Raw genomic sequence first — 17,072 nt, forward strand, 5'->3', positions numbered from 1 at the left:
TTGTAGGCCCTGTTATGACCTATCAGAAAATGTCAGCGGCTCACCTGTATCTTTCCGTTGGGCGAAGATATGGGGCAAAAGGTGTTTTTGACCAACATCATGAACTTTGACCCCAACCGATCTCGGAAGATATAGGTCACACAACTTTGGTCAAATAAGATTTTTTGTAGGCCCTGTTGTTACCTATCAGAAAATGTCAGCGGCTAACCTGTATCTTTCCGTGGGGCGAAGATATGGGGCAAAATGTGTTTTTGTTGAACTTTGACCCCTACCGATCTTAGAAGATATAGGTCACACAACTTTGGACGAGTGAGGTTTTTTGGTAGGCCCTGTTATGACCTATCAGAAAATGTCAGAGGCTAACCTGTATCTTTCCGTGGGGCGAAGATATGGGGCAAAATGTGTTTTTGAGCAACGTCATGAACTTTGACCCCTTCCGATCTCAGAAGATATAGGTCACACAACTTTGGACTAGTGAGGTTTTTTGTAGGCCCTGTTGTGACCTATCAGAAAATGTCAGCGGCTAACCTGTATCTTTCCGTGGGGCGAAGATATGGGGCAAAATGTGTTTTTGATGTCTTGTGTGACCTTGACCTTAACCTTGAGAATTTCAAGGTAAAAAGTTGACACTGCACTTCCTTGAATGCAGCCCATTTCAACGACATAATTGTTAGTGCTCCTAGAGAAAAACCCGAGGAGGAGTTTTAGGGCAATGGATGTGACGAAAAGAATAATAATAATAATAAAGAATTCCAGTAATGATAGTGTATTTGGCATGGAATTGCCAAATACAATAACATGCCACCCCACTTCAATAAAACGCTGCTTTGATTGGGCACCTGACCCACAACATCCTCTTTATCAAATAAAACTCAGAATGTGTGGCCAATCATGTCTGAAGTTTTGTGTTGATTTTTTTAAAGGTTTTTTTTTTTTGTCCAACATGGTTGTGAGACCCATGTGACTGGTGACGTTGAAATTTTCAACCAACATTCCCCATGCCGAGTTGATCATATTAAAAATGCATATTTCTCTGAAACCGCTTAACCTTTCAATGCGAGACCTTGCAGTGACGATCTACGACTGTTGCTGCAAATATTTTATTTAACAATGACCTCATCAGTCACGTGATGTGGCAGCCACATTGGTTTTAAGGAAATAATTAAACAATTATTTCCCTGAAACCATTTAAACCTAATACCAGACTTCACAGTTATGATCCACTGCCCTTGCTGCATACCAGTTGACTTAAAAATTATGTCATCAGTCACGTGGTGTGGCAGCCACATTGGTTTCAAGGAAAATATTTTTTAAAATTATATTTCAGAAACCACTGAAGAGATCGATGGGGAACTTTGCAGTTGTGATCCACTGCCCTTGCTCCATGTAAAGCAGCATGTTTCACATCAATATGTTAAGCGGTTTTGGCCAAAAAGGTTTTTTAATTTTTGGTTTTCAAACTAACATGGCTGACAAACCACGTGACCTATGGCATCAAAAATTTGGAGTCTGCCCATGATTTGGTTAAAAATAGTGTGTGAGTTTTGTTTTGATCAGAAAAGGTTCGTTTTTCTGTCCAATATGGCTGCCACACCATGAGACCTCGGATGTCATAATTTCCACAATATATCTGGTTTGAGTGCGAGATGAAACTTTGTTAAAATTCACTTTGATCGGATAAGCGGTTCCAGAGAAAACATTATTTAATATTTTTCTTCAAGCCAATATGGCCACTGAACCACATGACTTAATTGTTCTTTATCACCCTAGTATCACCAAGGCATGGGAAATAGGTGTGTGAAGTTTCCCCTCAATCTGTCCAGCCATTCTGGAGATGGTTTATTTAACATTTTAAGGCAAATCCAGGAATGCTGCCACCATACCATGTGACCTATGATATTAGTTATCAAAGTTTATTCAAAGTGGCTAGTCGATCATTTATGTGCAGTTTCACTTCGATCTCAAAAGAGGTTCTGGAGAAGAATAATTTTATTTCTTTTGAAAAAAACATACAATTCAAAATCCAAAAAAATCCTTACATATTTCATGCATTCCCCAATGTTGATTTCAAATGCAAAGTTTCATTTTAAAATGTTTTTAAATGTGCCCATAATTGCATTTTTGGTATTTGATCTTTTGACCCCACCCCAAGGGGACTGGGTCAAAAATGATACTGCTCTTGCACCTTCCTGCCATGTGGTGATCATAACTACCAAGTTTGGCAAATTTCTGCCAAACCATTTAGGAGAGAGATAGTATGACGGACGGAATAACAGACAGATGGACAGAGCCGATTACAATATCCCCACATTTTTTTTTAAATGTGTGGGAATAATAAAATCTGTAGTCTCCAAAACACGCAAGATTATTTAAATGGTTTTAAGGCAGATGCAATATATCTTTGCTGTAATGTTATCAACCAACGACGTTACTACACCACAAGCTTCTTCATTTTCTTTTTTTTACTCCACCATAAGCTCGAGCACAAAACATTATTCCAGCAGTTAGTCAAGGTTTAAGGTTTACCTTCCGGTTGGAGTTGTAATACTTTGGGCAGCGTTTGGTTGTCTGCGAATAGCATTTCTTGTGGCAGGTCAGCTTGCACACTGGGGGGGGGGGGGGGGGGAACACCAACAACAAAAAAAAACAAAACAGGAGAAAGCAGTTTGACATGGACAGAATGTCACAAGACTGCACCGACTGTGTCTGAATACTAAAATATTCCTTTGAACATCTCAGTGCAAAAAGTAAAAGCAAGTAGTGCTTAAGGTAGATAAGCATCACACATTTGCAGACGTAACCCCCTTCCATGATCCATATCCGTGTGCCACACTCTTCGCAAAAGCTGGGAATGTTGAACTGTGTACTCTTGAAATGATGCCCATTGACTTCCTGTATCTGGAGTGCAAACGGAACCAAGTAAGCTTCAACGAAACAAGGAATGGAAGCGTCATTGCACAAGTTAAACGGCGACAACACAACAATCGACTGCACTCAAGGATGGAAGTAACCTTATTGAATTCTTGGCTTGAAAAAGATAAAATAATATTTTTATTCCCCAAGATTGTCTCAAAACAAGTTAGGGCTACTTTAAATGTTTTAAAGCAGATGTAATGTATCTATGCCTTCATGTTATCTAGCAACGATGTTAAATGAGGAAGAACACACACACACACACACACACACACACACACACACACACACACACACACACACACACACACACACACACACACACACACACACACACACACACACACACACACACACACACACACACACACACAAAACGTATAACATTATGAAAGAATGGGGGGGAAAAATACCACCCAAGACATCACAATGTGCAGTATTGTTTACAAACCCTGCAGAAAACGTACATGATCAGAATCCCTCTTCCTGCGCTTTTTCGCTTCTGGTTTTGGAATCTGTGGAGAGATTTTTAGCCATAAAGATGAAAACAAAGTTGATAAAAGGGTCTCCTTGCATTTCCTGATTATGAACAGTGGCCTGCAAAAGTATTCACTCCCTGCCAATAATGCCATAATGCCACATTTCGATGAATTACAAATTATGTAGACAAATGTTTCCAAATGAACTCTTTTATTTATAACTGAAAATATCAAAACAAGAAAAGACGTCGTGCAGAGCACGATACTTGCAAAATCCACAAAACAAATTTGACCTCAACAATTGATGGTTGAATTCAATGACCAAATGTACAAATCCTCTTCAAATTTCAAGTTAATTGGATGAAAATTGAGGATTTTAGAAATCTCACCTCAGTTGTTGACCTTTGGCCTATGTTGACCTTTTGGCCAATCTTATCCTCCAAAATAATAATTAGTGTTTGAATTGAGTGACACGATATGCAAATCTTGTTCAAATTTCTAATCAATCGGATGAAAATTGAGGATTTTTGATGGAAATTTCTAGAAAAAAAAAAATTGAATTTGACAAATTTGATGACCTTTGGTCTATGTTGACCTTTTGACCTCAAAAACAATAGGCTTCTTGCTTATGACAAACTCTACCATGTGGTGAAGTTTCATGAAGATCGGTTTAAAATTATGACCTGGAGGCGATTGACAAACAGACAAACAAGAAAAAGACGTCATGCAGAGGTTGCCATGGATCCACACTTGCAAAACCCACCCCCCTCTCCAAAGGTTGCCATGGACACATCAAATTGTCCATTTCATCAAGACTAAAACTGACAATCTTAATCAAAGCTCAGGTCAATCGGATGAAAATTTATTTTTCAGATTGAAATTGATGATTTTAGAAGTTTGACCTTGAGTTGACCTTTGACCTCAAAAATAGTTGGTTTCCCAATTCAGTAATGCATGATGCAATTGCTGCTTAATTTTCAGGTTAATCAGATGAAAATTGACGATTTTAGAAATTTGACATCAAGATGACCTTTGACTTCAAAATGAATAGGGTTCTCAGTTGAGACGACCTCTACAACTTGGTAAAGTTTTGTAAAGATCGATTTAAAATTGTGACCAGTAAGTGATTGACAAACAAACATACAGAATAACAAAATCGAATGACCAATGTAATTGAAAAATCTTCGATCTTGCAAGTAATAAACACGGTTATAGTTGAAGGAGGTTAGATGTCAGGAATACCTGCAAAAAAAACATGCACAAATGAAAATTCACTGGTTGTAAAAGTATTCAGCCCCTTAGGTCAGCTCTTGGTGGAAGCACTGTTTGCAGCAATGACTGCTATGAGTCTTTTGGGTAGGTCTCTCCCAGCTTTGCACAGTGATATAGTGAAAACTTTACCCATTCTTCAAATGGAAATTGCTCTCGTTCTGCCAAGTTTGATGGGGATTGCCGTTGGGCTGCAATCTTCAAGTCTCACCATAAATGTTCAATGGGGTTCAAGTCAGGACTTTGACTGGGCCACTCAAAAACATTTATTTTCTTCTGATTCAGCCACTCGAGTATGGGTTTTAGCTTTGTTCTTCGAATCATTGTTCTGCTGAAATGTGAATCTCCGACCCAGTTTCAGATTCATGGCCGACTCAAGCAGGTTTCATTCAAGGATTCTCCTGTACTTTGTACCATCCATTGACCCTTCTACCCTGACAAGGAGGCCCATAACATGTTGCTGCCACCACCATGCTTTACAGTAGGGATGATGTTGACTGGGTCATGTGTAGTGTTCGGCTTGCACTAGATGTAACGCTTTCAAATTTGGATTTAAAAGTTCAATTTTTGTCTCGTCTGACCACAAAACTTGTCTCCACTTGCCTGCAGTATCATTAAGATACTTTTTCACGAACTCCATACGAGCTTTTAGATGTGTCTTTTTCAATAATGGCTTCTTTCTTGCCACCTGTCCATCGAGGCTAACTTTATGAAGGGAATGGAATGTTGTTAATTGATGAACACTGACCCCCATCTCGGACATAGTCTTGCAAATCTTTCCAAGTCATTGTTGGATTCACAGTGACATGCCGAACCAGTTTCCTGCTTTCCCGGCTACTGAGTTTGGATGGGCGACCTGATCTGGGTTGAGTTTGGGTTGTATGATGCGTGTTCCACTTCTTAATGATGATTTTCACCGTACTCAAAGGGATAATGAGGGACTGAAATCTTATAACCCTCTCCTGAATGGTGCTTCTCCACCACTTTATGTCTGACTTCTTTGGAAAGCTCCTTGGTCTTCATGCTTACCTTGTTGGTTGACCAAGTGAGTTGCACCTTAAAACACCTGAGATAAGTGTGGGAGCTTAATTTTTAAGTTAAACCACTGATTACATCCAGGTGAAACCTCTTACATTTATGTTGTAACCTCTCAAACAAATAATTTGTTCTCGGAGTGATTTTAGGGTAAATTAGACAAAGGGGTTGAATACGAATGCACTGGGAATCATCTGATTTTCTCTGTTATCTCAGTTAGATACATTTTATCTCCATTTTTTTCGGCTTTATCACTTTGGAGTAGTTTATGAAGATTCTATATGTCATGTTTGATTTGAAAGCATCATGAAATAATCTCAAGTGGCATCAAAATGTGAAAATTTTGGAGGGAGGAAGGTGGGTGAATTATTTTGCAAGCCACTGTACATGCGATATTTATTTTGCACCATGATAAATGGCAGTGGCATACAGCACCTTCTGCATGGACTTGTCGTCGAATGCCTTGTCCCTGACAAACTCGTCGAGGAAACCACAGAAGAGGTTGATGCCCACATTCGTGATTGAGGCTTTCTTATGGGCACGTTTGCTGGCAGACAAGGTCTTGTCCAAAATAAGCTCAAAGTTGAGCATGAGGTCTTTGTAACGGTAGCAGATATCCTCATGGTACTGGATTTGGGCAACATCATAATTTACAAATCATGCAAGTTGACATTTTATTAAGGAAGGACATTGTATTCTGTACTATATGAAATGAACAGTTGAAAGAAATAAAGAATTACAGTATAACCATATTAAAGCTTGGTTTGAGGGGTTGCAGAAATCATAGGCATTGAACCTGATGACCGGTCCGAGATGGAAGGTAGATCATCGACCAGACAGTATTACTCACCACATTAAATTAAAAAAAACAACTAGAGAGTTCATGGGACACCTTGCCCCACTAAGTTTTGAGAAACAGACATGTGCAGGGTCTGCGAGTGGCAAATTTGATTGGTCGTGAGGATGTAAAATGCTGCAATATTTTGTCCTAGTATTGCTAAACAGAAGGGTTTTGAAAGTGGCAAAAAGGCGATTTGTGTTCTCCAATGTTCAAGTATATGATTTAACTTAAATAAAATAAAGATTGCAGAAGTTGTATATTTAAAAATAAAATAAAATTTCGGAAGTTTCCCGCCATTGATGCAGTGTAATTTACACCACCTAATTTAACACGTTACATTAGTTTTTCGTGCCTGTGGTTTGTATCTTTTATGACACTTAAAAATAGCAAGTTTCCTCTTTGGAATGATTTTCAATTTTGTTTGACTGTCAAAGAGGAGGAAAGAGTAAAAAAAAAAATTTCACTCTTGCGTGCGCATGTGCAATCGGGATGAATTTAGAGCCAAATTACTGCTGAACTGCAGGTTCGTCTTATGATTCATGTTCAAAATATAACATTCAATTTAAAGCAAGTTGGTTCCTCATTCATAAACTAACGTTTGTAGACAGGACAGACAAAGTGAACAAATTAGTTAACTCCACTTTTTGCTTTGCACATGCAGGATAAAAAAAAAAGAAAAAAAAAAGCAAGTTCACTTTTAATGTCATCACTCAACACTTTGTCTGCCTTCATTCTATTAATATTGAAACCTCTCCAAAGGGAAGTCTCATGATGTTAACTCAGGAGTCTGTATTTTGCTGCAAGACAACTTGAAAATGCTTCGTTGTGCAAAGATAAAGTTTTGCAGACCACTGCACTGCGAGTCAGGAAAGAACCAATTTCATTTTTCTGATATTTCCAAACATCTACACAAGTCTGAGTTTTGAATGTGCAATGTTTCAATAATAACTCGAGAAAGAGGAGGAAAACAAAATTTTTAAAAAGATTAAAAAAATAAAAAAACTGAAAATTTTCTTCTTCTCCAGGATGAGTCAAATCAAAGCAAAAATTCAATGTCAGTCGATACTACCGTGGTTGAGTGATGGTCCCAGGTTTATATATACTGAGGAGGACCAAGGTAATAATAAAATAAATAAACCAATGCCACCCGCAGGGTGACCCGTATCTTGCCAAAAGGTGACCACGTGTGACTTCTTTAAGGTCACACTGAGGTGAACAGAGCTGCTATCCACCAGGAGCGACTCCTTGAGGAATATCTGCCTACGAGAGATTCCGATGAGAATCGTTCTACGGAGTAACCATAAAAAATATGCGTTTGCCTCATAACGTCACCAAATGACATCATAATGTCTCAAGCTTGACATATCGTGAAAGCACTCATCGAGGTGTTCAATTTGAGGTACTACACGATATGGTTCCTAAAACTTGAAAATTTGACCTTGGGGTCAAATATGTTTGACCTCAGGTGCTAACCATGAAGGTCAAGGCCAATCGCCACCAAAAATTAATCAGCTGAGCGCCAGACCATGAACTATATTCCCATGAAGTTTGAAGACGATCCGATCAAAATTACTCAAAAAAATAAGGGTTTTGTCGACTCCCCTGATTTGCGACAAAGTGACCTTGACCTTTGACCTTGACCTTCAAAATTTTATGCACTGAAAGGGACCTCTATAGGCCTCTGATATGCGAAGGTACAAAAATTTCCAATGATAACTGTGCTCTGCAGAATTTTTTATACGTGATTACAAGAAAAAAAAGAAAAAAAAAAGAAAAAAAAAAAAAAAAACATACAAGCTGACTAACATATCTTGCAAAAACTTCGTTTTGGTAAGATAAAAATTGTATACCACTTCAATATGATCTATGACAAAGCTTATTAATCCAGTGTATTTTCACAATGCTAAAGTGAAGGAACCCAAGTTTGAATAACACAGCTGGTCAAGAGTTAGCCTGTGACTGCCGTTTCATTTCCAATGTCTTTTCTTTTCTTTTTTTGCATCGTCAGAATATCGTACTCAGTTTGAATATATACATTATATATATATATATATATATATATATATATATATATATATATATATATATATATATATATATATATATATATATATATATATATATATATATATACATCCCACTGGGATAAATATAAAATGGATTAAATATGCACCAAGAGAATCAAAACTCACAGTCACCACTCTGACATATGTTTCCACCATGTTCTTATGAAACTCTTTCAGAGCTTCCAGGAAGAGCTCCACTGTGAGTTCAAGTCTATCTGGTTCCAGTTCAGAGATCTGCAAGATAAGCAGTGGAAGGTTTTCACCACTTTTTAAAAATGTCACAATAAGCAGTGTCAAAAGCAAAAGTAAAAGAAAACTGTATTAAACATGAAGTTCAAGCCAAAATGCCAACCTTATTCAGAACGAAGCTAATCATGTTATCGAGATCCGTCTGGCTCGTGAGGACCTGCGTGCTCGATTGCTTGCTCTGTGTTGATGCGGAGTGTACACTGCTGATCTTTATGCTTTTCTTCCGTGCAACACGGACTGTTGATGATGCTTGAACACTTGCCCCAGTGTTTTCCTTCCCATTCCGGTCTTTGCCGTCTTCGTGGTGGGTGGAGCCACCGGCACGGTTCTCTCCAAAGTCATTGCGACTCCCAACTATACAACGGGCGGTAAGAGCGAGAGTAGGTGCAATGCATAAAGTAGTCGTGCTAGAAATGCATGCAATCTAGAGTGATGAGATTAATTGTATTTTTAATGATTGCACAACAGGTGAGAGCTGTGATGAGATTTACACAATGATGAGAGCACCAACCTAACACTTATCTTTACTTGATAGGCTCCAGAAACACGTAGTTAACCTCGTTGGTGCAGAGATGGGTTCAACTCTTCAGATACTCTCACCATAAGTCAAAAGTTGCCACTCGCAGTCTGTTCTACAGATATTTTCATGGCAAATGTTCTGCTGGACTTTAACTTGGTTCCTCCTATATGAGTGTTTGGACACAAGACTCCGTTTGCCATCTCTGCACACCCATGCACTGTCGCTGATCCAAACTTAAGAACGAAATGCTATGCAGATAGTTTTATCCTTCGTGCTGTCTCGCTTTGGAATTCACTACCTGTAACACGCTTGCCATTATCCTATGATCTACCCAGCTGAAAGAGGAATGTCAATTCCTACTTCTACATCTTTGAGGTTACAGCACATTTCACCTGACTTGTGCTACTTCCTGTGTCTTGGATGTTTTTTGTTAATTTTCTCTTTCTTTTATTTTGTTTTGCTTTGTCCTCATCTTTATCTAACCTTCCCTTAGCTCCTTACCTCGAGGGGCTTTATGCCTTATTTAGGGCAATTTTCATTCAAAAAATAAAAATACGGACTGCATTTAGCAAAACTGCAGCGTGCTCTAAACGTACACAGTTTATATCGGGAGAGCTTGGGAAAACACATTACTCGAGATAGTGCCCCTACATGTATCACCATATCTTTCCTTATGCTCTCTCTCGGCACGTACTTCAAATCTTATTCCTATTTTCATTGCACAATGTATGGGACAATGGCAATTTCATCAATGGTGGTGCAACTCATCACGAGGCTGTAGTGAAAGTGAGGGACCATCTATTTTAACCTCTGCCACTGAAGGTGAACAGGTTATGTTTTCACCCCTGTCTATTTATTTGTCTTTGAGCAGGATATCTCAAAAAGTTGGACAGATTTGGACAAAATTTGGTGGACAGATCATGTGTGTGATAAGGACAAATTCATCAGATTTTGGTAAAGATCAGGATCCGGATTCGAGAATTTTTAAAGTGATTCTTCACCATTGAGAGAACGAGCCAAAAACGATATATCGCACGATATCTCAAATAGTTGTGGACGGATTCAGACGAGACTTGGTGCACAGGTTGGGTGTGTGACAAGGAAAAATTGATTCAAGTTTGGTGAAGATCCAGATCTGGATACAGGAATTTAAAAACATTTTAAAAGTGATTCTTCACCATTGAGAAATTGGGCCAAAACGATATCTCAAATAGTTGCAGATGGATTATGAGAAAGCTTGGTAGATGAGTTGGTTAGGTGACAAGAACAAGCCGATTCGATTTTCGTTCAGGTTTTGATGCAGATCCGGCCTATTAGTGAGATACAAAATGTAAACCTTTCAGCCTGGCAGAGGTACGTGCCCTGCCAAGTGCCGTTCTAGTTGTGCATACATGCAACAGCTCGGTCTCCACACACCAACAGTCCCTTTGCATTCTTTCTCTTTCCCATCCCTCCCCTTTTCTTCCTTTATTAAACTTTTACTTTCTCATTTTAGCACGTCCCTCAAACCGTGTCTGGCAAATCCATTGATTATCCTTCACTCAAACACAAATGCCAACAGAAAGGAAGAAATCTGTTTTTAAAAGAATCAACATGGAATGTAGAATACCATCCATTTCCACAGGTATCAGTCCAGTATCTTCCCATTCTATATCCACCGGCATGTTTTCTTTCCCCGTCTTTTTTTCTGAAGACCTCTTGCTGCTAAAAATCTTCCATCGACTCCTTGAAAAGCAAAACAAAACTTTTACAATTAATCCCCCATGATCTCAACATCAGGAACAGCAAAAGACAAAAACACATAAAAATCAACACAATTGTTTAAAATTCTGAATAGATTGCATACATTTTTAATTTACTGTGCATCACAAGATCCTTCCTTAGGTTTATGCAAGTGCAACATGAATCAGCATATCAAGTCAAATACAATAAACTACTTCTTAAGGTGCAGATAGTGAGGGAGGGGGGGGGTGGGAGAGGAGGAAGGTCCACACCCCACCCTTCAGGCTCAGAATGTCCCTAAATGTAAAGAGAGGGTTTTGCATTTTTTATGAGCAAACTGGAATAGACAGAGTGAAGGGTCAAGGAGGGGAAGGGGGGATAAGAAAGTACACGGAGAAGAGATGGGATAGGAGGGGGGGGGATTAGCCGCTATAAAATAACCTTTGACCCACAAAAGTTGCTGCGCTCTGAGTCATGTGAAAAGCAAGAAAATGGGAGAGGGAGGAGGGAGGAGGAGAGGGTTTAAAATATATATATATATATATATATATATATATATATACACACATATATATATATATATACACACATATATATATATATATACACACATATATATATATATATATATATATATATATATATATATATATATATATATATATATATACACACATATATATATATATATACACACATATATATATATATATACACACATATATACATATATATATATATATATATATATATATATATATATATATATATATATATATATATATATATATACAAGTTTTTGAATATTTGCACTGCATCAAGGTTATTGCAAGTGGAATTGCAAAGAATGGATGTGACGTACACTACACTTGAAAGAGGATCGATTCTATTGCAGATGACTGCAATGCAGATGCAAATGCCAATTGTGGTGGAACACCAGTTGCAATACCTAAAATTGTTGGTCGCCAGACACTCCGGTCTAAGGTAAAGCCTTTCAACTCCAGTAAAATACTATCGATCAAATGTTTGCATTCCCTTCTTGGATCATTTGGTTCAAGAAATGATGTCACGATTTGCTGGAGATAATAAAATAATACTTTACGAAGCTTACCACAGTTGATGCAGCATCTTTCCACCACCATATTTAACTCGAGGTTGATCGATATGGATCTTTCATGGCTAATACCGGTACCGATATTTTAGAGAGCAGATAGGCCGATATCAATAATTAATTAACATGAAAAAATGAGAATTACACCAAATAATTGTGCTTAAATTAACAACTTTATTCACAAAGTAAATATTAATTAGTTTGAAACAACTACAAAAACTTCACATATTTGAACATAATTTCTTAAACACTTCTCTCTTGTTCATGAACTTGCACAAGGTCATCTTACTATGGAATGTAAAGAAAAGAAAAAAAAAGGCTCAGATTCTCAGATCAGATTACTGGAACATCTATTCCCAAGGTTACATTACCATCTACAGTACATCTTTCTCAGCCACAATTATCACATCTACAATATGACAGATATAAAGTTGTTTATAACAAATTAAAATGTGAACAGATTGCGATGAGGTATATTAGTAGCTTGGGTAGATTTCTCCCTTTCCTGGAGGTGACGATATGTTCCATTTACCTGAGATCGCCCACTCAATTTCGACAGTTTTATAGTCCCAATTTAGCAGCTGCAAATTGTAGTGCCGATGTTCCACGGTCAAATCACATGATCCGAGTGGTCCGTGGGTGGTGGGAAGAAGCATAATATTGACAGGGAGCACCAGGAACACCCATAAAATAAATAAATAAACAAATAAATAAATAAAAGGCCATATATCAGCATCCTTACCCACTGCTGCCGACATGGTGAAAAATGCTAATATTGGTCGATCTCTACATTTAACACGTACATTAGTTATTCATGCCTGTTGTTTGTGTCCTTTACGATGTCCTCCAAAACACTAACTTTCCTGTTTGGAATGATTTTAAGTTTTGTTTGACTGCCAGACAACAAGCACACAGGGTGAAAATATTTTCTCACTTCTCTGTGCGCATGCATGATCGGGACAAATTCAGACAAAAGGTACTGCTAAACTGCAGGTTCGTTTTCCGATACATGTTCAAAATATAACATTCAAATGAAATGAAGTAGTTCCTCAATCATAAACTGATGTTTGTACACAGACAGACAAAGTGAGCCAATTGCTTTACCCCCGCTTTTCACTTTGCGTGTGCCGGGGAAATAACAGATTTCAACATCACAGAGAAGACATTCTTCTCAGTGGATGATCTTCCTTCATAATGATCCTTGAAAAAACAGACACAACAGCTCCATCTGTACGAATTGAAGAAAGCCAACGAACAAGGACTGCTAATAACGTTTTATCTTTAAGCTGATGTGCTGATTCATTTCAAACATAATGGCTCTTTTTCAAGTAAATCACACCTTCCCTGTGGGAAAAGCAGAAGCTGTACAGTTACTTTCCTGCCTACATCACATGTAGATATAGATTCACAGCAGTATGGGAGAAGAGTGGTGTTCCAGCTTTAGCTTAAGGACCAGCCAACATTTTGCTATTTCAGGTGCCAGCATTTTGACCGTAATACCGTGTGCCACGTGCACCTCTCAATGTAGGTTTCTGTAGTTAAAACTGCTTTCTCCTGAATCTATCCCTATCAGGACATTTTAACCGTGGATTCTGGATTTTCAATTGCATGTTTTTTTTTTTGTTTTTTTGTTTTTGTTTTTGTTTCCCTTGCTATGAATATCACATGCGTACAAACAAATCCTAAGTTTTCTTCTTTCATAAAGGGGTGGTGTATATTTTTTATTGAAAAACAAAACAAAACAAAATCTCTTCGTTTGCGTTGTCTTCCACAACATTTAACAGCTGCTCGTTTGGAAACTGCTGGATTCACCCCGATTCATTAACCTTGAAGCACAAACAAAACCGATTTGTGGCATGCTTGTATCCACAATCTGCGAGTCAGTCTGTTCATTTGCTTGCTGCTTACAGCCAGCATTTCCACCTTTGGGTGAAGAGCTTTGATGTGCCTGCGCAGAAGGTGTATTTGGAATAATGACAGACTCTGCAGCGATGCAGTGACCATGTTTTTTTGTTTTATCATCTTGTTGGTTGTTGACCATCGATCAAATTGCAAGAATACATGGTCTTGCAATTAACAATGGATTTTATCATCTTAAAGTTGATAAGATCAGGTTTACCGCAGTGGGAACGATGTGTGGCTGGACGCTGGACGTTCAGCAAATGTCTGATGCAGTACCAACATTAAAAAAATCAATCCCACCTGGTTTTCCACGGTAAAATTCATTGTTCATCTTCTCTGGTAATGCAGATCGATACGATCCTCCAGAGACTCGTTTTCCGTTGAGTCATTATTGACACCTTGTCCGATCTACCACGACAGTCTGCAAGGCGAAGTTCTCACTCAATTCTGACTTTTCTCGACTTGCGAAGAACCAGTCCTTATGGAGTGGATAATTCCCACAGAATTGGTGTATTTTGTATGACTTGAAATACCGCCTCCTTCCGGGAGTGGCTCTATGCCATATACTATGTATGTATAAATGTATTTTTTTCTTCCCCATCAAGAAAATTGGGGTCCTCCTGCCCCACACCCTAAATCTCCAGGACTATGAATGTAGTTTACCGCCTAAAACTTTCCCGTGCACACCCCGAGTTCAACTACCATTTTTCAAAGCCATGACATTTTAATGAAGCTGTGGGATACACTCAAACCTAAACTCTTTAAGATGGTTTCATGGTATCATATACAGTGGTGCATTATGAGATTTAATTTCAATTTCTTTTTCCATCTCTGAATATACATTTTTTATTTCTTAACCATATCAATTCCTTGATGCCTTTTCATTTCTCCACTTGTGTTCTCTTCTGTTTGTTTGTTTTTTTTTGTCCCTAACATTTTTGCTTATACCCTTGTAAATTTATAATATTTATCTCATGATATCACATCAGTATTTATGAAATAACGGCAGCAGTTCCTGAATCTGTCTGTTCATGTCATAACCTCCACCACTGAAAGGTGGATGGAGCTTATGTTTTCACCCCTGTATCTGTCCATGTCTGTTAATTGCAAAATCGAAGATTTGCAAGTACATTGATTGGTCTGGTCTATTATTAGTCCCCTACCAGTTTCACCAGAGAAGACTATATGTTTGCTCTCCGTCTGTCCCACTTGTGGTTTTTCAGACATTTTTTCCCCCCATACCCTTTAACATATTCAACACAAACTTGGTACATAGTTTTATTATAATAAGTCACAGAACAAGTTTGAGTTTCAGGGAATTTTGTAAATTTTTCAGTTATGCCCTTTTTAAACTTATAAAATATCACATATTATAAATGTGTCAGTATTCAGCTGCCCTGACTCCACCCCCATTGGCTGGACAGCCAGCCTAACTCCACCCCAATAAAATCATGCGCCGTCGTTGCAAGAAGCAGCACAGATCGGGAGGCCTCAGGCCTGGGTGTTAGTCCATGACCCAGTGCAATTTGAATGATTCCAGGTATATCACCATGATGTATTATATATGCACATCAGCCATACGTATGTTTTGCTTCACATATGTACAACGGGTTGTTTTTCAGATGAAATAGGCAAAGCCTAGAAATGAACGAAACATGGCGAGTTAGAAAGGTTCTTCTTCTTCTTCATTTCGGCTCTGGTATTGGCTTGAGAGTGTGTTAAAGCCACATTTCAAACCTCGCCTCCAAAGCCAGTCGCCGACTGGGAATCCTCCGTCGTGCAAGGTCCTTCCTCGGCCCACCTGAGCTCCTGACCACTTACAAAGCTTTTGTCCGCAGCCTAATGGAGTACTGCTCTCCCCTCTGGCCTGGTGCTCCTGCCTTTCACCTTTCTCAGCTTCACGCTGTAGAAACCAAGGCATTTCGGATCATTGGCATCTCCCGCAATGAGGGTGAGTCTTTGGGCCTCTCACTCAATCACCACAGGCAGGTCGGTGGTCTTTCTGTCTTCTACCGTCTCCTCTCCAGCCTCGCCCCCCTGCTCTCTCTGTGATTTGTCCCCACCTCATTTCCGCAGGGCGCTCAAAGTCCACCAACAATCCCCTTCTGGTAAAACTACCAAAATCACGAATCACTGCTCACCTTCACTCTTTTATTCCTCTTTTTTCCCGCCTTTGGAATAAACTCCCTCACTCTATTCATTCCCATTCTTCCATCCAGGCCTTCAAAACAGCTGTTCACTACCACCTCTTATCATCCCCATCCAAATCCTCGATCTTTTCTGCCCCCGATAATCCACCCAAGCCCACCTCCTTCAAATTCCCTGCTTTCCTTCCTGAAAGTCCCTGTAATGTCCATCTTCTATTCCCCATCCCATCCCTCTCCCTTCCACAGATCTCCTAATGTCTCTGTTCCCCACTATTTTGTCCTTCCCACTCCCTCCCCTCCTGTCTCATGCCCCACTTGATGTGCGTCGTGTGTTAGCTCTCATACGAGCCTCGACAATGCATTAAAAAAAACAGCAAGCTAATATATATCTCCATTTTGTTATCCTACAAAATGTACAAAATGTGCAATTTGTACAGTTGTCAACATTGGTTTCTTATCTACAAAAGAAATGAGCAAATTAAAATTGCTTTTCCTTTTATTTTGCCGAATACACCCAAACACGGTTGGTAATAGGGTTTCTTCTTCTTCATTGAGACGGGTAGTGGACATGTACTGCAAAGCAATTCTCGCTGTTCTGTTGGGTCGCCGAAATAGGTGACCCTTATTGTCAGTAATTCTGTCTGTTTGTTTGGATGTTTGTTCGTTTGTCATCAGTATAATTGGTAGTAAACGTGGGCCGATTTGGACCAAACTAGGGTGGTAGGTACATCTTATGACCATCGATAATTGCTTTGGAAATTGTGATGGTTGCTCGGGACGCTTTGGTTCCCAAGCAACAACGGACAAACCTTCAAAAT

General features: G+C 38.9%; 1 protein-coding gene across 6 annotated transcripts in view; it reads right to left on the reverse strand.

Moving 5' to 3' along the window:
• LOC147015135 (unconventional myosin-IXa-like) overlaps positions 1 to 17,072 on the reverse strand; it is a 219,456-nt gene that overhangs the window by 20,523 nt on the left and 181,861 nt on the right. For all 6 annotated transcript variants that reach the window (XM_085849590.1, XM_085849589.1, XM_085849586.1 and 3 more), the window contains 7 exons: positions 10,982 to 11,097; positions 8,956 to 9,206; positions 8,730 to 8,837; positions 6,132 to 6,323; positions 3,381 to 3,428; positions 2,787 to 2,898; positions 2,527 to 2,606 (listed from right to left, as the gene is read on the reverse strand). In XM_085849590.1, the coding sequence (XP_085705716.1) occupies positions 2,527 to 2,606; positions 2,787 to 2,898; positions 3,381 to 3,428; positions 6,132 to 6,323; positions 8,730 to 8,837; positions 8,956 to 9,206; positions 10,982 to 11,097 (907 nt within the window). The remainder of the gene's footprint in view (positions 1 to 2,526; positions 2,607 to 2,786; positions 2,899 to 3,380; positions 3,429 to 6,131; positions 6,324 to 8,729; positions 8,838 to 8,955; positions 9,207 to 10,981; positions 11,098 to 17,072) is intronic.

This window comes from Eptatretus burgeri, chromosome 12 (assembly GCF_056783735.1).
Source record: "Eptatretus burgeri isolate ZD-2024b chromosome 12, Ebu_testis_v1, whole genome shotgun sequence".
NCBI classification, from domain to species: Eukaryota; Metazoa; Chordata; class Myxini; order Myxiniformes; family Myxinidae; genus Eptatretus; species Eptatretus burgeri.